General features: G+C 44.5%; 3 protein-coding genes across 3 annotated transcripts; 1 reads left to right on the forward strand and 2 right to left on the reverse strand.

The window, feature by feature from the left end:
* Window positions 1–1,672: 1,672 nt before the first annotated feature.
* On the reverse strand, window positions 1,673–11,357 carry LOC128712055 (uncharacterized). Its single transcript, XM_053806949.1, has 9 exons — window positions 11,300–11,357; window positions 10,058–10,221; window positions 7,959–8,148; window positions 7,717–7,820; window positions 7,482–7,645; window positions 6,899–7,041; window positions 5,534–6,437; window positions 2,046–5,457; window positions 1,673–1,978 (listed from the first exon to the last, which is right to left on the reverse strand). The coding sequence occupies exons 1-9, from the start codon at window positions 11,355–11,357 to the stop codon at window positions 1,673–1,675; spliced, it is 5,445 nt and encodes a 1,814-aa protein (XP_053662924.1).
* Window positions 11,358–13,153: 1,796 nt separating this feature from the next.
* LOC128711796 (inhibitor of nuclear factor kappa-B kinase subunit beta) lies at window positions 13,154–16,090 on the forward strand. Its single transcript, XM_053806683.1, has 6 exons — window positions 13,154–13,274; window positions 13,361–13,758; window positions 13,819–14,913; window positions 14,986–15,338; window positions 15,563–15,979; window positions 16,048–16,090. The coding sequence occupies exons 1-6, from the start codon at window positions 13,154–13,156 to the stop codon at window positions 16,088–16,090; spliced, it is 2,427 nt and encodes an 808-aa protein (XP_053662658.1).
* A 333-nt stretch (window positions 16,091–16,423) lies between these two features.
* Window positions 16,424–17,241, reverse strand: LOC128714470 (transmembrane protein 242). The gene is made up of 5 exons (XM_053809343.1): window positions 17,168–17,241; window positions 17,123–17,135; window positions 16,995–17,079; window positions 16,664–16,902; window positions 16,424–16,597 (listed from the first exon to the last, which is right to left on the reverse strand). Exons 1-5 carry the CDS (start codon window positions 17,239–17,241, stop codon window positions 16,424–16,426), a joined length of 585 nt encoding a protein of 194 aa, XP_053665318.1.
* Between the last annotated feature and the right edge of the window lie 3,913 nt (window positions 17,242–21,154).

The raw sequence follows: 21,154 nt of genomic DNA on the forward strand, positions 1-21,154 counted from the left end.
AGGAAAGGTGATCGTGCTGGTTTGACAAACAGCGTTGCTCGAGGTTTGTAGATAAATGACAGCTCGGATCGACGGCACACTTTGACACATCTCTGGCAAATACTTGTGTTTCAAAAATACGTATTTTTGCAAATTAATACCAAAAGAAAGCAGACAAAAAAAGTCTTAATTTATTTCCCAGATAAAATTCCAGTTCCATTTAAACAAATAATTTCATTGTAACCAATTTTTGCTCTTAATATTTCCATACCAAAGCATATCACACTGGAAGAAGGAAGTTATATTTTTCGGTCTAAATTTCAACTTAGCCTATTTGTTTTCGAATTATTTATCCGTTGCAAACCAATGCGACAAACGGCATGGCAATAAAACACAAACTAAACCAAAATTCTTAATCGTAAGGCACTATTTATTATGTGTATCAGTTTCATGTGCAGAAAACAAAGCTCAACAATGCATTGCAAATTAGGCCACTCACTCATGGCTTGCGGTTTTTTGCTACTTTTTCACACATCAATATTCAATATTTCAATCAATATTCTAGCGGTCTACATATTGGCCTGTGAGGGAGGAACTAATGGTATGGTACTGCAACATATTTCCTGCTGCTCAAATTTTCATCATTTTGCACAACACAGGAATAGGAATGTGTACGGATACATGTATTATAATTGGGGGTTTTTCATCAATGTTATTTGAGGAGGGTCCATATATATTCGGTTGTTGTCCATATTGCATTGTTACATTTAACTACTATGTAACTAACAATGTAATATCTGGCTTTTGCAAACAGTTTCAATTTTGGTGTCTTCTGTTCATATAACAACCTCTAATACGATGCAAGAAACAGCTTTTGTTATAATACTAATACTACTACTTGCTATACGTTTCCTCTTCACCACGAGCAACATTCACATGCTGATTTGATTTATCGTTTGTTGTAACACACGAACGATGAATGCTTCATAAGTTAAATAATACGCTCTGCATCGGTACAGTAACTGCAGTAAATAGTAAAGTTTGTTTAAATAGAGATATCTTTTTCTGTTTCATTTCGACTACTGCTACTGCTGCTAAACACCAGCATGCACGAGTGTTCGGCACCTAATTAGGAGTAACGGAGACTTCTTTTGTGTATTTCTAGACACTCTAAAAGGCTATGCATCAACATCGAAAATATACCTAGATAGGTTCTAAAATCACATTTCAACAATATTGTTGCTGTTTTGTTGTTCTTGTTTTTTCTATCATCTTTCCTTTTCCTCGTTTTCAATCTAATTTTACACGCGAAAAAAACTAACTTTCGCCTCCTCTTACTCTCGCTCAGTGCTATCATTTATCGTACAATATCAATGTTTTTTAAATATTTGTTTGTTCGTAATAATGGCCTTGCCTTGTTGTGTGGGCTACATGGAAATCCTAAATAAAAGCGGACAAAGTATCAGCACTCCGCTTTACAACCTCTCCTTCCCCTCCGTCTAACTTTACGCACCGAGTGGAGTTTGTGGTTTCGAACCAACAGAAATGGCAGAACGGTGTGTACTATTCTACACTAAACAACTAGCATAATACAAATAAATCTTCACTTTCCTACAAGCGGCAACCAAGAAGGAACCCAGAAACTTTATCCCGTTTCATGTTCTCGTACCGTTGCGAGCCGTTTTTCACGTCGTCATTTCTGATGATGATGATGATGATGGTGGTGGTGATGGTGATGATTTTGACGACGCTTTAGCAGCGTTAGACTCGCGTTCGGATCACTCAAAGAGTACGTTTCCGGTTCAAACACCGGTGGATATTCCATGTTTGGGTAGTCTGGAGAATTTCGTGCAACGGCCACTAGATTTGGACCAAAGTTTGGCACCAACACGGCCGCAGAAGAAGCGCTGGATATAGCTGGATGAACTGGTTGTCCAGATCCGGTTCCGGCGGTCGTGTTATTTGTAGTTGCGCTATCCATTGGTAGAGGCGCTGGTACCTGTAAAAGAGACAAAATATTAAATAATTCAAACTTTAAACACTTCTCGTAACGCAGGATGCCCTACCTTAGGAAAGGTAATAGGTGAAAACACCTCATGATCGATCACAGTCGGCTGGCTATTATCGTTGCCATGGTTGTGATGATTCTTGCCAAAGATCGCACGATGCAAACCAGGCGAACCGAGCAATTTTTTCTCCTTCGTAGTTTTCGTCGAAACGAAGCTAAGTTTCGTAAAGTACGAAGTGGCCCCATTGCTGCCGGCCCCCGTTCCACCACCTCCATTAGCGCCATTCCCATTAGCACCTCCTACGCCTCCTCCACTAGCACCTCTTTCTGGGGCTGAATTTTTACGCATATTTTGTAGCTTACTGGAGTTTTCCTTGAAATCCGACGAACTATTGCACGTGTTGGATTTTTTTAATCCACCAATAAACGCACCACTTGTCGATCCCGTACCACCACCACCATTATTGCTCACTGACACAGCCGTTTGTTGGAATAGCATCGCGGAATGTTGTTCAAGGGCCGCATTTAGCTCGTTATTGTTCTTCTTCCCGCCAAGTCCTCCTACAATGTTTGCAAACGGCGTTAATGGATGGGACTGCGGTTGATGTTTCAGGTTCACGTTCACCATCGTGCCCGGGGCGGCCGGTTTGTCGAGTTGTTTCGTTTTGAGCGATTCCTTATCGTTATTATTGCTACTCGCACCCGTACCGGAGGAGCTTGATTGCTTGAATTGGAAGAGTTTTTCACTGCTAGCCTTAATGTTATCGAGCCGTGCAATGACCGCTTTGTTCTTGCTGCGCTTAAAGCTGTCCCGCAGCGATAGTGACGTCGACAAACCGCCACCCGTTCGGTGCTGTTCCGGCACAGCGCCCGATCCAGCGAACAGGGAGGAGGAACTCGTTGCAGCTCCGATCGCAACCAATCCGTCCGCGTGTGCACTATCTCCACCCGCTTGTTTGCGATCGGAATTGATCCAGTTGAATGTTTTTTTCTTAATCGAGCCACCGCCACCACCACTACTACCACTTGTTCCAGCAGTGGTTCCACCGGTCCCATTTGTTCCATTGCTTGCGATTCCGCCAGCACCGTTCACACCCGAACTGGCCGTTCCCACGGTCGACCGGGTTGATTTATTACGCTGATCAAACGCATCATCACCGGATATCATTTCGTAGCCAAAGTCACGCAACTTTTGGCCCTCCTTGCTACGCGTGTACAAAATGTCCTCATCGTCCAGCTTGAAGCTTTGCGCATAGTCCGGCGTTATCGGTAACTGACGTCGTTGAATCTTGTTAACTGATTCCGGTATGGCGGGTGCGGCGCTTACCGATACAATCTGTTCCGTTCCACCGGTGCTGATCAACCGTGCCTTCCGATCATCCAGCTTCTCCACACCAAGGCAAACGCGCTTATTGTACATATCTTGCGCTTCTTCTGCCTGCTTTTGCAACATCAGATCCTTCAGCGTGATCATCGACTGCAGGTTGCTGTGCGAGTGTGTGCTAGTGTCCCACGTATTCGCCGAATGTATCTTTGGCACCGAAAAGTCCATCGCTTTCGATGTTTGAAAATCAAACTCCACCAAATTCGGGTTTGACGCGTGGATATAGTTGTGCGGCGAGATACGTTTGCTTTTCTTTGCCTGGATAAGTAGTTCCTCGGCATCGGACAGTGTGGGGGTGACCGGTTCACGAATGATAACCGGTGGCGGTGTTGGTGTGGCCGTTCTTGGTGGTGGTTTTGGTGCGGCGAGGACCGTTTTTTCACCCGCCCCAGAGGCAAGGGAAAGATTACTGGCACTAAAATTTCCTCCATCGGCTGCATTGGCCATCGAGGAACCGGCACTACCGATCGGAACCGTGCTCGGTAGTGGAAAAACTTCCGTAGAAACAGAAGCCGTTCCTATCTGTAATCCACCAGCTCCCGGTACCTTGCGATAGCTTTTGAACTGTGACGTCGGAACTGGCATTTCACTTGAATTGCTTTTCTCCACGTTACGGTGGGAGGAAAAGAAGCCGAAAAATTTGCTTCCTTCACCGGTAGAACCGCTGGTAGTATTAGCGGCCTGGGACGACGTATTGCCACTTCCCGTCCCACTACTAGTTTTACCACTGCCCGCACCATGGTTCGCATCCGAACCGATTTTAGTGAACTTTTTCAACGATCCAAAGTTAAGGTGGTACCGGTCCTGTTTGGATGAGGTTGGCGTTCCATCGGTACCAGACGATCCATGGGACGATCCCGCTCCCGGTGTCATCTGGGGTGAAGGTGTGCAGAGCAAGTTTAGCTTCAGTGTGCTATCCATCAGTGCAAGCTCATCGTCCGAACTATCCGTTTCGGTAAACAGTTCTCGCGAGCTATTGTGATCAGCTGTCTCAGTTGATATCAAACTAGCACCCTTCAGAGTGGCCTGCTTAATGTACTCCATCCACTGTACCAGTGCTTCCTGCGTTTCGGCCGCGAAATAGAACGTTTTGTTCGGATGGTACACCTTGAAGGCGTGCGGACGCGAATGGACCTCCTTGGCGAGCGAGATCGTAAACCCGGACAGGAATATCATACAGTTCGCCTTCACCGATTCTTTGCGATTAAACCCATACAGCGTCGTTTCGATCAGTACGAAGTAATACTTCGCCCAGTACGACATGCCGCTTCGATCCTTGGTACGCCGATACAAATGGCCCTGAATGTCACTCACGCAGAGCGTTTTCAGTGACACATTGCGACGCTTCGACAGTAATGAGTTCTTTTTCTTCAGCGTGAGACTTTTCGTTTTGTTCGGTGTCAGCAGCTCCGAGCTGGTATCCGTGGGAATGCTTGGAACGGTGGCCGTCGGAGCGTTGGGAGACGCAGACAGATGTTCGCTTACAGGAGTTGGTTTAGCTGGCGGTACTACTGCTGCTGGTCGGGAAGCCGGAATAGGTGGAATTGCTGTACGTTCGGCCGGTTTCGGTGGTGTGACCGTACCGGGTACAATCGTAGCGAGTGGTTGTGTGCGGTTTTGTTTCAGATCGATCACATTTGCTAGTTTCGATTTATTCGGACTATCTTCACGGCTATCGAGGGTGTTGCTGAGCGAGGAAACGAATCCGGGTGCCGTGTCGGGAAATTGTAAAATTGCCGCTACCTTTGGTATTGATGGCACGGAAGCCGGAGTTAAGGGTGATTTTTCCGGAGCGGGTATAGCAATCGTTTCGAGTGTACGTTTAGGTCGTGGTGGTGGTACCGGTGGTGCTTTCAGAAGATGCTCCTTGCGTGGTTCAATGGCCGGTGGGACATCGGAAAGCTCGTCGTCGTACGCCGGTGTGCTGTAACTCTTATCCAATCGACCTCGTTTCACCATTTCCCTATTAACCACAACCATATTGATTGCTTCTGCTACTTCTGGATCTTTTGCAAGTTGCCGCTGCATTGGGATTGGTTTCGTAGAGGTTGCTGAGCAAGAATTTACTCCAACACCCATCGTGCTGCTGTTAGTAAGAACACAACAAGAGACATCATTGTTAGAGTAAAATTCATAAATTCCCGCAGTTACAAATTGCTTACCTTCCCGCTTGTTGACCATTAGTAAGGGTAGATGCCGTGATCGTTCGATTCGCAAACGATTCAAACCGTTTGACGCGCTCGGTAACGGTCGGTGGAATAATGACGGCCGGTGGATCTTCATCGACGTACGGTATCGGTTCGAACGTTTCTAGCACCGTGCTGTCCACCTTGCAGGTGTACTTCGTATCCACATGGCACTGGTCCGCTTTGGAGCTCGATTCAAATCGGACCACTTTCGATACACCCGCCTTGTACGCCTCATTGTCGGCCAGCTCCCTGCTACTGCCCGGGTTAGCTCCTATGATCGAAAGATCGTTCGGTGGTGCGACGGCAATCTCTTGTGGAACAATGTCGGGCAGGGAACTTTTAAGTCCACCGAAGCTGCTACACTTAGCCGGCACACCACCACTGTCAGTGCCCCCCACCAGCCCGAGACAAGTGGTCGTAGGACGGGGGGACATTTCAAGCCCAAACCCAAACGAAACTGACTTATCGCGCAGGCTTTGCAGATCGCTTGACAGCAACGGTTTCCCTTTGCGCTCGTGCCACGAAGTGACACCGACTAAATCTTTGAAGCTGGACAGAGTGTGCCGACGCTGCAGTACGGCCCTCGGTTTGGGTAAATAAAGTCGGATCTCTTTTTCCTTCTCCTTCACGTCTGTCGGCGTAAGGATGTCACTACCGTCCGATTCGGAGTCGGATGGGACGTGCTTTTCCGGGACACGATCGAGCGGTAGCGAAAAGTCCTGCAGTGCGAAAGTGTCCGTTGTGCGCGGGCTTGGCACACTTTCATCCCAGCGATAGGCAAGTAATCGTTTTTTGCTCGGTAGTCGAAACGGTTTGATGTAGATTTGTCCGTAGATTTTTATATGCTTCGGGCGCTTTTTCAGTGTCAACAGGACATCTGCAATATGAAGAAGTAATCATGGTATTATATGAATAAAAGCGGTCTGCAAATGTTGAGGAATGTATTTAAGGAAGAAGCTTTCTTATTAGGCGAGAAGCCTATTGTCGGTTATTGTACAACATTATCGAAACCACAGCACACTCAGATGCAGATAGAATGTAATAGGAAAAATATGTAATAATCATCCCAACAGAAGTGGGTTCATCCGATCTGATCCTCTTATTGCTTCCCTTTGCCTTTCATTCTCGCATATTTACGATCTATTGGTTTCATGATCGAACGCACCGCATGCATGATGGACCGCACAGCGGCACAAGGCAAGGATAATAAACAAAAAAAAAAAAAAACCAGAAACCCGTCAAGAGCCATCGACAAAAAGGACATCCAACGTTTCGAAACAAAAAGGGAAAACCAACAACTGGAAAAGAATAAAGCAAAACAAGACTGCTTCCACCTACCTGGCGGTGATTCCTGTAGCTGCTGCAGGACCTTCTTGTACTCCCAGCCGACCACCGTCTGGTAGTTGATTTGCACTATTTCATCACCATCCTCGACCTTGCCAGAGTTGTGGGCGGGTGAGTTGAATTTTATTTCAGTAATACTGACGAATCGTCGCCGTTGTGTCGCGTGAAGCAGGAATGGTGAGATTGTTGCATACAGGAGGAAGCCAATGTAGCCACCATCGCCGCAGGCAGCATCGGAAGGTGACATGAAAACAAAAACCCAAAGAATGATTAGCAACGGATGATGTTTTCACCAGAGTTTTACTGATCTTTTTGCGATGATTAGAAGAAGATACAAGGGTGGCATGTTTGCTGCCGTGCGTTTTGTTTGAAGTGATCAGTCAAAATAACTTTCCACAAAGAGCAAACCGAAAGAATTTCGGCAAGAAACACACAAAAGAGGAAGCGATTACATTGGATGAATTTCTAATTGCTGCTGCGGCAAGGCTTTTCTTTTATTGCCGCGTCAAGCAATAATTCCAGCAAAAATAAAACTTGAAAGAAAAGTATAATTATCACTTGTACGGTGTGTACTTACCGGTGTACACCGTGGAAGCTTTGCATTATCAGAAAGCCGAGATCTGATTCACGCTTCTTAAGCGTCACAAGATCCAGCGAGGCTGGTTGCAGTATGATCGGATCCATAATATCTTTAATGATGTACTCTCCAATATTTTCTAGCTTTTTGGCGTTTTGACGAATCTGTAACGAAAGGTCAGCTAGTTATAGTTCGTTTCGGTTGGTAAATTTATGTGCTGCCGGTTGTGTTTTACCGCCTGTACTGGCATGAGTGAAAAGCGATCGCGCATCGCAACGGTAGCCACTTCCAACCCGAACCGCATGCACTGTTTACGCAACTCGTCGAATTTCTTTTGACCTGTTCGGGAAGGACCAATGATAACGATTAGTGTATGAGTGTATATCGGTAGGTAAAGTAAACACGAAACGGAAAGTGAGCATAAAACAATCGTAATGTTCGTTTCGCACCCCCGCTTGATAGGAACAATCTTCCTACCTCTAAATGGCGCTCGATCGAGCCATTCGATTAAAGCCTTCAGGTGCGTGATCGTACGCGTAATATCCTTCAGTACTGTAGTTTCGAGCTTCTCCTGGTCGGAAAATTCTAACTGCTTCGATAGCGAATGGGCCGCAGTTGCTACATGCAGCGCCAGGAACTGAAGATTCTCCTTATCCAGGTTGTAGTTCTACAATGAAAAGAAAAAGAAAACATGCATGAGGATCAAGTTTGTTTGCGACAGCGTAAACGTGATTTGTCATTGTTTGGTGTTCGTGTGGTGGGAAAACGATCGGTAAACGATTTGTTGTTTGCCTTGATGGAGTGCCGCTTCATCGAAGGGGCCAGCGACATGCACGACCAAGCCGAGCCCCATTTCCGGGGATCCCTGATAAGCAATCGCGCATTTTGCCGCACAAATTCCGCCGGACCGGACCAACTGGACAAACAATCTAAAACCTCACGAACCACGTACGCTTAACGCGGAAAAGAGAGTTTCTGTTGTTGTTATGCTGCTGCTTGTGCCGCTGTATACATAAGAATGTTCTCCTTTTTTATCTTTCGTTGCGCAACTGGAAACCCACCGGAATTAAGCACACCAGTAGCTCAAAGCCTCCGTATAATGTGTGTGAGTGTGTGTGGTCGGAACTCCTCGACTGTACCCAGGGCTTGTACAGCACATGTTTGTATTTCTAAAGTCCCGCACAACTCCTCGGGACAAAACTTGTTGCTGACTAATGCCGATGCAAAACTGCACACACAGAGAGACATAACAAAGTGAAGTGATGCATGCGCATTGCCATACAAACGCAAACGCAAGATAAAACATGATGCAACATGATGCAGAGGATGCAAGCGTAAACATACACAAAGCAGTGCGGGATGCATCCAAGCGCACAGTATAACGTGCAAAGAGAACAGGGCAAAAAAGGTTTCCCACCCGAAACCGGTGGCTTAACAATCGTGTTCCGTGTGGCCTATGGAAGTAATGGTCTTTTAACTGAAATGAACAGATGAGCCAACCGAGGGAGAGGTCAGCGGATGAGAGTTCTTTTGGCAAATGAGAATTAGTGGGTTACATGTGCTAATTGGAAGTAGCCTCATATATGCCACCAGTGAAAGGCATTGAAAACTTTGTTTTACAAGCATTGTCCTAATGAAGAAGCATCAATCTTTACAATCGTTTGTGACGAAAAAAGAGCGGCAAAATGTACTCAATATGAAGAAATTTCGTACAAGCTTCCCCACCAATGTACGGGTTATTGGATCTCTTTGGAGGTTGTAAGGCCGTGTAGGTAGACACTCGTGCTGGACAAGTGAGCTGTTTTAACAATCAAAGGGAATAATGTTTGCGCTAATTTCCATGTTAATTAATGTCTCGGATCGGTAGAAGAATTTTGTTTGAATCTGGCGTCTAGGAAAAAGGGGATATTGAACTTTAGTCACGTGTGACGTCTACTAATGAGAATATTGGTTTAATAAGCTGAGAAATCTTCAGTACAAGTACGACTCCAATGCTGAAAAATCGAATTCGCCTCCAGACACTAATCAAACTTGTCAGTATGTTTGTAACATTTTAAAAATATCACTAGACGACTCAAACTGTATTGAGGAAATAAGCCCAGATTGAATGATTTTTACGACAAGTGTCAGTAATCTTCTCCCCATGTTAGTCTACAATTCTTGCTGATCTAGTTCTGCTTCCTGACTTGATGAGACAGCCGCTAGTGTTTCAATTATGCACAGCAACGGTGTATCACTTACAAATGTGTTTCAACAACCGCAGTATCAGGCATCAAGTCTGAACAATAAACAAGTCTTACAAATCTTTATTTACGTTCATCGGTCAGTTTGTGTTGTCGTTTTAAAAATTCGAAACCATAAGTATAATTGTTTACATGGCAAGATGGTTCCAAAACATACTTTTTATTATAAACAGAGCTGTTTAAAGTTTGTACGTAACAACTCTACAACAGTGTCAAAAACGCAGTACAATAAGTTTCAAATTTTGTGTTTGTTCGGTTGCAATTATTTTGTGTCCCGGTTTACGCAAAACGGTTCCCCAGGCAAGCAATTTTTGAAACAAACAGTATACTTACAAAGTTTTTTAAATTTTCCACCGCTTCCAGTACGATTTCTTGATGGCCGATCACGTGCATGCCGAGCTGTTCGAGCTCGTACGGTCGTATATTGAGCAGCTGCTTACCACCGACCCCATTGTTGGTGAACGACTGTACATAGTGGTACATGGAGTTGTCCAGACCTGTGGGAAGTGGGAAAAGAAAAGGGATTGAAGATCATCATAATCATGCGAATTTTTTGAATGCGTTTCAGCACACAACCAAGAGCAGCAAAAATAGGATGAGTTGCATAAATCATTAATTGACGACAGAATTGGGTGCTTCGTATCCCGCGGTCGCGTTGAACGCTGCGTTGACAGGTTTTTTTTCTCCACTAATTAGAGAACATTTTGCTTCCGTTTGTTCGGTGGCACACCCTCTCCAGTGCGGGGTATTCGCACTGCGTTTGTTGTAAAGGTCACTGGAGGATTGTCAGCTTGTTAGAGAATGAACGAAAGTCCCACCAGTGCTCTCTTATCATCCGTGCGCCAATCCCAAAAAAGTTCCCCCACACACATGGTGGATCGCTTTAAACGCGGGCCCAGCTGCACCCAGCTCAATCGTGCTATGGACGAGGGTAAATCCTCCGTTGACCTTATTACTTTATGAGGGACTGGCTTGTCGTGTACGAAAATTCGATGATGGTACATGCACGCGCATGAAAGAATGTGCTAGTAGACATTGCTGAATTGCACTTTCGTGCACCAACTGAGGTGTGCCACTTCCGATCGCAGCTCGTTCTGCGGTCGATTCGATACTCATTCCGATCATCGATGATTAGTGTCAGTCACCTCTTGGTACTTAGTTGGAATAATTCTTGTTGTTAGGGCATCTAGTGTGTCATAATTTTGGCCGGCTGCAACATCCTTATAGCCCAACGTCTTAGTAGTCTATGAAGCTGGAATTATTAGTTCATCTCGGGACACGATCTTTGTCAACCCTTAACCTAAGGATGTTTCTATTTTCCACTGTGTATTCTTCGCGCAATAATTCTCCACTACCCTACGATTGTGTTGAATTGCTGGCTAGACTACGCTACACCTGTAAGTTTCCAGTTAATTTCGATAGGTTTCGTCACTTTTTGACCAAGATCAAATCGAGCAATTGGCAATAGAAACATGACATTCCTTCAGGAATTCCTCAAGCCAATCATCTGAACCACTGATTCATTTACACTCTTAATTTTAGCTTATCGTTTGTGTGCAGTGCGTGTTGTCTTACCTTTCAACCAGTCCGTAACCATGTCCGGGCTCCATTCGGCAACGTTTATGTAAGCCATCGCTGGAATGTATATGGCGACTGCTTCGGTGAATGATTGAAGAATCGGAAATCTAATATCCTGGTATTGGTATGAAATCTAATCCGCAAGCACAACACAATTTGTTTCTCCCGTTTGGTTCCTGCTGGGGTGCTCGAACCAAACACTCACACACGCGATATTGCGACGCGGTCAAAGTATACTTTGCGCGGGTCGTCTTCTCTCTCTCGGTTTCCTCCTATTCGGCCATTCTATTAGTCACCAAAGCCGTACAGCTTCCAAACAACATTCACCACCCCATTCCAGCATTAAATTCTTCAATCGAAACGATGATGATGATGCTAATGAATCCCTCCCCGGATGATACCGTGCGCTGTTGCTCTTTTACTTTTACTTGCTGTCTAAACCATTCGTTGCACCTCGCACTTCACACAGAAATCGTAGTTAAATAAGAACCTTTTCCGGACGAGTGTAACGAATCGAATCGTTTGCTGCTGTTGCTGCTATGGCTACATTCTCCTGCCCGTGCTTCTTCTCGTTTTGGGGAAAATGTTGAAACGGCTTGTGTGCCTCCAAGAATGCGATGGCCGTATAGATAAATGTATCACACAAAAAACAGTACACTTGCTTTCAGCAACACTTGGAGAAACTTCAACACGACACTATTTGGTCACGGTTGGCACTTCTGATTCCGCCCAACGGCGGACAATTCGGGATTGACCAGCTTTTCGGTCGGGAGTACGGATTCTTTCTTCGCCGTGTGATGCTTGCGTTCCTTCGCTTCTTTGCTCGGATGCCACCATAACACGGGGATAGACATTCCATCATTGTAGTGGGTGTAGAAAAGTGTTGCACTCGTGCTTCGGAGCTTCGAAGTCTTAACCATATGCTAACGAAATATCTTTGGAAATACATAAAAAAGCAAGAAAAAAATAGACAAATTTCCTCTTTAACCATTTTTTGATGAGAAACACCAATGAAATTGAACAATTTCTAGATAAACATGTAGTGATTCAGAAATTATAGCTCAACAGAACCGCTAGGTGGATAAGGCCAGCAATTCGATGTAAATCTGTCATTATATTGCTATAATTATAGCTGTTTGACAGTTGACATCCATATTACGATTCCCACATAACAAAAATGTCGGTCGATTGGAAATTATAAAAATCTCAAAACTATAATTTATTGCATAAACACCTTTCACCGTGTCAACGCCGTGAGGAATGTGTAGCTTGTTGGTTGGTAAACGATAGGCGAGTCTTCTGATTTTATAGAAAGTGCATTACTTTCAACATTTAGGTGTGAATAAAGATTGTTTTCCAACCGTTCTGAACAGAAAAAAACTGTTTTGTTCACCTCTAGGTAGCTGAAACAATAGATCCGTACCTTATTGACCGTGAAATCAAATAAATAATAGTCCCTTCAATAATCATTGCATTATTTATGAAATTGCATTTTTATTGCACTTTCCTAAACAGCTGTTTTGCTGCACACAACGATCCGTATAATCATTGCTTAACAACTGTCAACAGTGTAATCGTTGTTTGTTGTTATTTTTCTTTCGTAGCGAAGGAAAAAAAACTTTTCTCTTTATTTATAGAACGCAATAAAGTTTTCTAGCCTGTGTTTTAGTTCGCGCAGCATCAGCAGCCAGATATTCCTACACCGGCGTCTGGGAATGTAAGGTAGATAGGTTAAATATAGCTAATCCGGCTGCATTCCTCCGGTAAATTAGAACACGACTGTGTGTCCTATTGTTCTGCGGGAGAGTTCTTTCGTTCCGGTTTCACTGGACAACACTGCTTGCAAAAACAATGATTAAACCATTTGAAGATCCACCACTCATTGGGGACTGGTGCCGTGAGAAACGTTTGGGCAATGGAGGTTTCGGTGTGGTTACCCTCTGGAGGAACAAACAAACACAGCAGACAGTGGGTAAGTAGTTGCAGAATGGAACGGGCACCATTATCCCTTATATCACGCTTAATCAATTCCTCACTCTGTTTATTGTTTCTCTGTAGCAATAAAGAAGTTTCACATTCTGCTAGATCGCAGTGAAATCACCGAAAAGCACTGTGAACGATGGCGCAACGAGGTCAAGCTGATGACAGAAACCGTCCAGAATGAAAACATCGTACGGACGGTGGGTGTCCAACCGGTCACCTTTATTCAGGAGTTGCTGCGTAGCTCGGCCAATGCACTGCCGGTGCTGTGTATGGAGTACTGTGAGGGCGGTGATTTGAGGCGCGTCCTCAACCGGGTAGAGAATTGTTCCGGCTTACGAGAACAGGATGTCCGGGATGTATTGCGCTCGCTGCGTAATGCTGTTGCGTATCTGCACAGTCTAAAAATAACGCACCGGGACATAAAGCCGGAAAATTTGGTGCTAAAACAGCACGGGGATCGGTTCATCTATAAGGTAAGTTTTGCGTGAATAGTGCCGCACGGCAGCTAATTGTGGTTAATTGTTTTTCTTCAGCTCACAGATCTAGGTTATGCGAAGGCATTGGATAAGCAGAGTCTGAACGCAAGCTTGGTCGGAACGGTAGAGTATATTGCGCCGGATCTGATTTACTGTGATCGGTACAACTGTTCCGTGGACTATTGGTCTATGGGTGTGATTGGGTTTGAGATTATTACTGGCGTGCGTCCTTTTATACCGCACGCCCCAATCACCCGCTGGATGATGCACGTACAGCAGAAGAAATCGGCCGACATTGCAATCACGGAAGATAATCGTGAAAACTACACATATCATACGGAAATATTTGCCGAAAATCATGTTTCCGACTGTCTGCGAAAGCAGCTGGAAAGGTGGTTTACGTTGGCGCTTGAGTGGAATCCAAAACAGCGCGGCTATGTGCCGTACACCGCTCCCGGCAAAGGAGAACCCTCTTCGAGTGGAGAAAATGGTGCTAAAGCTGTTAAAATTGTCGACGACAAACAAAGTGCTTCGACGGTACTGAAGATATTTTCCCTGCTCGATCAAATACTGGAAAAGCGTGTTTTAGTACTATTCTCACTCTACGATTGTCGTTGGATTGATCTCGAAGTAACGCCTGAAACGAGTTTGGCAACGTTACGCGACTACGTGTATCAAGCAACCGGCATCCCGGTGGATGAGATCGATTTCATACTTCCACTGGAACAGAAGCGCGAACCGCGCGTTGAAAATGATACACGTCCCTACGATCTGTATCTCCCTGACTTTTACGGTAAACCGATGGTATACGTCGTACATCGGGGCGCCCGTGAAAGTATCGTCCAGCGTGATCTCAAACCGCGCATACCGAACAGTATTACGGACGTATTTCAGAACATAAAAATTAAACTGAAACCGCACATGTTACGTCAGTTTATTGCCAACTCGTACTACTTTGTCGCCCGCGAGCAGCGGCTGTATGTGCTGGTGCTAGATGGCGTACGGAACTATGGTCTGACGCTGAATGATAATATTGCGCGTCGAAAGGATGAAATTGGCCGGATGAACAAGGTGGTGTACGCGATACTGGGTGGTGTGGAGTATCATAAGCTTACCGTACACCATGCACGTGATGCACTCAACGCTGCAAAGGTAAGATAACGCTTTGTGTGAGTGAGTGTGTTAAAAATTATGGTTTAAATTGTATTTGTTTGATTTTTCCAGCGAATACCGTCCGCTTCGTTCGTGTCCGCCACTGAGCAGTGGACAGAAAAGTGTACTCGCATTGAATCAAACGTGCGCAAGCTCTCCGAAATGGCTGACAAGATCAGTAGGCGGTACGAATCGGTATTGAAGCGCAGCAGGGATGCGCTACGCCACACGCTGCTCCACGAGTATGCGCAGCAGGATTACTTTGGGCTTAAAAACGTCGAAGGACGGTACGAACAGACGCGGGCAAGGATATTGGAAAAAATTACGAACGAAAGAACGCACATGGACATGTCGCAGGCCGTGTATGAGTGTCTCAAGCGTCGGGATGTGCTGTTACGTGATCCAGGATTTCAGGAGTTGCAACGGTAAGCGAAGCTGGACATGATTTGTTCAAGAGTTTTGAGAACACTCATCCATATGAATCACGATACATAAAATGTTCCAAGTATTGATAGTCTTCAATAACACCGATTCAGTTGAGATAGATTATTAGTGATGCTCGAAAGATTAATTCATTTGGTTGAAAGATTCATCTGCATCTGAATCAGTTTCACCTATCGTTAAATCATAATTTGTCCTCCCTTTGCAGTCAACTGCTTGACATTCGCCATGAGATGCAAGAGATTGAGAAAGTGATGGAAAAAGTAGTTGAGCTAACGGAAAAGTATAAGCGAGAACTGGTACGGCTAACATTGGAACATCAGGATGAAGTGTGGAAGCTGCTGTTTAGTATCGACCATTCTCACCAACCCGCGACTAGTAACGGAGAGCTATCGAATGGGACGAATGGTGCTCCTTGCTTTGTCGACTTTGACGATATGATGCCTGTGTTTGCTTCTAACCGGACGCGACCCAACACCAGCAAACCAATGTTTCTGGTCGGTGGTCCAATGACCCCAATGCAATCGTCCGTTTCGAATGAAAGCTTCGAGGGCAATCGGGCTTGCGTGGATGATGGTCCTGATGTCGATGATTTAATTGCTGCAAACGAGACGTTGATTAATACGTAAGTTTTAAATCGCGTCGTTTGTTTAGCTATGCTAAAACTTTTTCCTGTTTCATTCCCATTTCCAGAACGAACGATCTGCTGAGCAATAGCTTGTTGATGTTGAAGTAAACTTGGACCAAAGAATGGTAACAGTGTTACGAATCTAAACAATTCAGATGTGAATTCTTCCTTCCCAACAACTGCGAGTGTGCCTGATGAAGGAAGAGAGACGAATTGGTGCTATGTTTGAAGTGGCCATTAATGTTTTTTGCGTTACCAGAAATTATTATTGAATTTTTAAAAATTCTCGTATTGCACAAATAAATATCTCATTACTTGAATTACTATATACGTTAGATGGTGCTCTCTATTTACATTTAATTCCGCGATACCACAGATTGGCGTACTACAACTAAGCTTTTCGGTTTGATCTGCGATCCCCAATTTACATTAAACCATTTCCTACGGACTAGACTGTTTGTTCGGTAAGGAAGACACGTTTTTCTCATCCTTTCCCCACGTCGTAAGGTACTGCATGAGATCGGTTAATCCTTCAAACTCCGTACGGCTCGTTGGTGGATCGTTGCGAGGGACTCGGGGCAATGCTTTACCGACTGCTTCACGAAACTCTTCCATCTGTTAGAAAATTTTATTCCAAAACCATTACCAATCGGAATCATCTTGCAATGCAGCAGTACTTACATTGTTCGCACCGCTTAGCTTCCATATTCCGTAGCAAAGTGTTCCCGTTCCAAGGACTGCATACAGCGTACCCCAGCCGAGTGCTCGCAAGGCCAAACTCGTACCGGCCTCATGCAGCGCTAAGCTTCCGTGCAGGCCTTTATCGAAATACTTCGGGTCCGATTTCTTCGCCGACATGATTGCTTTACTAAATCCTGCTACGGCTGCCGTTGAACCGACTGCTGCCAAAAACGCACCCGCTAGATTTGGTATGATCCGAAGAAGCGAAATGAACAATAGGTTAACCACTGGTTACTATAATTTGTTCTAGTTATCTTTCCCTCATGGTTACCTCGATATCGAAATTTCCGTTTTTCTTCCGCCAGCTCTTCTAAAGTAGGATTTATCCGGTTAGGCTGTTCCACTGTGGACACCATCTAAACAAAATTACAATCCAACAGAAAAGGATATAAATTATACAACTTTAGCCCAAATGAGCAATATTAGCAACAACTATTATTACCTTATTCAATGCTTCCGGCTGAACGAAGATTAGATGTAAACAAAGCTACAAAAAGTACAGAACATTTGTTTGACATTTGCTATGCCGCGATTACACGGTCAAATTTCTGGAATGACAGTAGCGTTATTTAACGTCAGATAAGAGCAACGGTCGTTATTGCAGTTTCATGCCGACATAGTCGATTTTTAGTATTTAGTATTTTAGTGGCAAGAGACAATAGAAACTGAAATCAAAATACGCTGGATTATCCAGATGCGTTCTATCGGCCTTATACTGTATTGCAATACTTTGTCCCGTAGATTCAACGAATAGTTTAACCATTTCGTTTCCGGTTGGGGTAAGAAAAGGCATTAAGACAATTTACATTTCTTCTCCGAACGAATCAGCTATCAGAAAGAAATTATGCGTGACGCAAAACTTACCGTCTGTTCCACAATTTAATAGGAATCACAAAGTCGTTTCGAGATTGAGATTCAAAGAATAAATTTAATGATAAGATTGTGTTCGAATAAATGATTAATATTACATACTCAATATTATGGAGACGCCTAGTTGAACAAATCATAATTATTTTTATAATTTCAGTTAATAAAGTTGATGTTTACTGTTTACCATACGCTGAGAACGATTGTTGTGTACTCCTAAACAAAATGTCTTCTCTTATGCTTATTACTAATAAGCCAGAACTCTTTAAAGCTTGCCCCGAACATCGATATCATCTTTCTCACACCTTCTATTTTCTATTAAATTCTTTACTAGATAGGTTTGGTTGAGGTTTAGTTCTATCGTTTCCTAGAACACAACTAAAACTCTGCTGTTTCCGAAATTGCTTCCATCCTTGTCCCCTCTGCCCTTTCTAGATAACACTCAATTTGCATTTAATTTCATTCCAACGAAGGAAGAACGGTCGGACCAACATAGGATGATCATAATTTCCACCAAACGTTGGACAACACGAAGGAAATGCGAAGGGGAACAGACGAACACTATTATATTGACGAAATGATGACATACCTATGATGAAGTGTTGGTGCCCTTCGAGTGATGACGAATGAGCACCACCTCCATCCATAAATACGCACGCCACAGAGTTTTTCCATGGAAATGTCATTATAATGTCACTTTATTGTTTTATGCAAATGAGTGTAATAATGCGCTTGTTAAGTCAGCATGGTGAGTGGGCATGGGTGTGGAGTTGTGGGTTCATTTAGTGCTCCATTGCATAAGAGAGCTTGTGTCGGGGTAAATGATGTATGATGATAAATTGAGTTCGCGAAGGTTTTTATCATATGTTCAGTGCATCGATCTCAAGTATGGGCAAGCCGCCGTAATAAAACAAGCGAATAAGAGTCACATGTTCATACGACGACTTCATTCATCGATTGCGATACGTTCGTCCATCCATGTGTGTGTTTGTTTGTGTGCTCTAATTTTGAGAACATCCTCCAAATTTGAAATTCGCAAACCAGTTCCGATCCCCAGTTCGGACGACTTCACAACAAGGAATGTCGGGAAAATCATTCATACTTCATTTTGTTTCTGTTTCTGCGCGCGTACCCGGACCATCGTATCAATCCGGTTTTCGTTGAGAATGAGGGGGGAGGGGGATTCAGAACGTTGCCGGTTTTGCTGCTCGAATGAAGAGCTATGCCGTATCAGCATTCCGTACATTCGCACTGTTAAGTTCCACGGAGCGATTTATCGATTCCCAATTGTAGCGGAAGAATACTTCTCGCCAACGGCTATCAAAGTTCGATAGGCAAATGAAGACCAAACGGGAATTTGAAGTTTATCTGCCAATTGTAACCCTGATTGTAACTGGTGTTACTAAGTCAAATAAAAGAAATGCATTTGGTCATCCAATAGGTTCCACCATGCTTCTACTAAAACCCTAGAAATATCTTCCCACAAATCGCTACAGGATACAATTACAGCCAAGAGCATTTCTGCCGTACGACATACTACGACTGTATCATCATAACTTCATCAAAAAATCAACCTACGGGCTGCGCTTGATTTGCGAAATGCGTAAAGCGAATTGAGGGAAGAAAAATAACGACTGTACTAACACACATTACGCACCCTAGCAGGTTTCGCTGTGTGCGGGCCTGAATGCATCCATACACTGAAAAATGAACGCAATCTGTTGTTGGGGCATGCACACACGTTGAATGGCGTTTTCCGATCATGCGCACCCACACACATGCAAGCGCGCGCATTCATTGTTTTGCCCCGAAAGCACAACAATTGCACTTTTTGTGCAACGACCGCCGAGCGAGACGAACGACGCGATGAGACGTGCGAGAAAGAGAAGGGATGCGAAGCAGTTGCGAAGAAGTGGGCGTAACTGGTAGGGAAATGTTGCACAGGGCCGCCCCTTCGTAAACCATTCGCCGGCAGCGATTGGATGCGGGTTTTGTGCGTTTTTGGCGACGCGACGGCCTTCAAAATGGAGGAGCGGGTGAACAGCAAAAAAGGGAAAACTGGTTCTACGAAACACGCGTGCTCTCGCTCTCACTCTCTCTATTTCTCTTTCTCTGTTCGACGCACACGCACACACTCATGGGGCCCGCGGGATTGATGCGTTTCGAACCGCGAACGTGCCTTTGGGTCGCGTTGTTTCGGTTTGAACAACGTGCGATGCAGACGGACCGCGTCGTGTGCTCCTTCCCAAACTCCGGTGTCGTTAGAGATCAGCAGCGGCAACCAAACTAGGCAGCATTGATGAAAATACTGTTTTGTGTGTTTTCCCTTCACGCTGTGCGAAATCGTGCGTTCGAAAACATAGTAAGCGTGTGTTGAGCGTGGTGTCTGTGTTTCTGCTTGACGTTTTGTGCTTGTCTGCGGCTGTGGCAGAATTGCCCAGTTTGTCAAATAATCGATCGCAGTGAGTGAGTGATTTTACGCGGTATGTGTTGCTGCTATGATGGTGGGGTTGTCGATTGGTTCCCGTGCTAACACACGTGCGTAAAACATGAAACAAAAAAGCGTGAAGTAGTGGCGCATGTCACTTATGTACATCGTATGTGTGTATTCTTCAAATTGACGTAAACAAAAGAAAAACAAGATCGATTTTGACAGAAACACAATAGTGCGTTGTTTGGTGTGGATGAAGGATTATCAGTTTTTAGCGTGAACGAAATATCTGCAGAGGGTGTGCATTGAAAGAATTTCCGGCTCAAACTGATACTAAACAACCGCGGCCCACCAAGTGTCATGAAAGTCTGCGACCGCGTATCTTAAGTAAGTGAAACGTTTGACATTTCAATTCCGTGCGTGGTGACATTTTCAAAACAAAACTACTAAAGGATGTTACTAGGTGTCGATCAAACCGACTCCTTGCTGTCTCACTTGTTCCCTCACACATTATCGCCCTGTCTTTCTCGCACGTCTCTACAAAAATCGATTATTTGCAATTTGGCCTTTGACTTTGAGCAGGGGTAGTGGACAAGGCAAGCGGCTTGCACTGTTGCCGCTTTTTTCTACCGCTGCAGGACATTCTTTTGTCGCGGGATTGTCTAGATTCTTTAGTTTGCCGCCGACAAGCACCACTAGTTGTGGTGATGACCTTTCCTAAGTACCATGTGTGTATTTCGGGGGGGGTGGTGTTCATGTGTGTGGGTGAATGTTTAAATTGGGCAAATTTGAAAACCGCGGGTGGATTTCTAGGTGACAGCGCGCTGATCCTCGATAGTGGGAAAGTTATTTCAAACTCGGCTATTCGATGCGCGGCGCAAATATGTGCCAGATTATTTCGGTCATTTCGTGTGTGAGATGATTTAGTTGAACTATTGGTACGCATATGTGGAGTATCCTCTCGCACTGTGGTCTGACAGGGTAAAGAGTTGATGATGTTTTGAGCGATGTTATATTGAATGAGGCCCACTTGTGATCAGTTTCTGGACAATTTAACTGAGGGTGTAATAAATAATGAACGCTGGAAATAAGAGAACAGTTCATTGTGTGTTTCATTATAGCAATTTTATGTG

The sequence above is a fragment of the Anopheles marshallii genome, chromosome 3 (assembly GCF_943734725.1).
Source record: "Anopheles marshallii chromosome 3, idAnoMarsDA_429_01, whole genome shotgun sequence".
NCBI classification, from domain to species: domain Eukaryota; kingdom Metazoa; phylum Arthropoda; class Insecta; order Diptera; family Culicidae; genus Anopheles; species Anopheles marshallii.

What these genes read in the sequence shown, in the direction of transcription:
- LOC128712055 (XM_053806949.1), bottom strand. Translation starts at nt 11,357, where the DNA reads ATGGCTTACATAAACGTTGCCGAATGGAGCCCGGACATGGTTACGGAC. An exon ending in CGATCGAGCGCCATTTAGAG is followed by an intron (nt 7,821 to 7,958) that starts GTAGGAAGATTG and finishes CTTCCCGAACAG; the next exon opens with GTCAAAAGAAATTCGACGAG. An exon ending in AATGGTCAACAAGCGGGAAG is followed by an intron (nt 5,458 to 5,533) that starts GTAAGCAATTTG and finishes TCTTACTAACAG; the next exon opens with CAGCACGATGGGTGTTGGAG.
- LOC128711796 (XM_053806683.1), top strand. Translation starts at nt 13,154, where the DNA reads ATGATTAAACCATTTGAAGATCCACCACTCATTGGGGACTGGTGCCGT. An exon ending in GGGATCGGTTCATCTATAAG is followed by an intron (nt 13,759 to 13,818) that starts GTAAGTTTTGCG and finishes GTTTTTCTTCAG; the next exon opens with CTCACAGATCTAGGTTATGC. An exon ending in GGATTTCAGGAGTTGCAACG is followed by an intron (nt 15,339 to 15,562) that starts GTAAGCGAAGCT and finishes CTCCCTTTGCAG; the next exon opens with TCAACTGCTTGACATTCGCC.
- LOC128714470 (XM_053809343.1), bottom strand. Translation starts at nt 17,241, where the DNA reads ATGTCAAACAAATGTTCTGTACTTTTTGTAGCTTTGTTTACATCTAAT. An exon ending in ACGGAAATTTCGATATCGAG is followed by an intron (nt 16,903 to 16,994) that starts GTAACCATGAGG and finishes TACCAAATCTAG; the next exon opens with CGGGTGCGTTTTTGGCAGCA. An exon ending in AGCTAAGCGGTGCGAACAAT is followed by an intron (nt 16,598 to 16,663) that starts GTAAGTACTGCT and finishes ATTTTCTAACAG; the next exon opens with ATGGAAGAGTTTCGTGAAGC.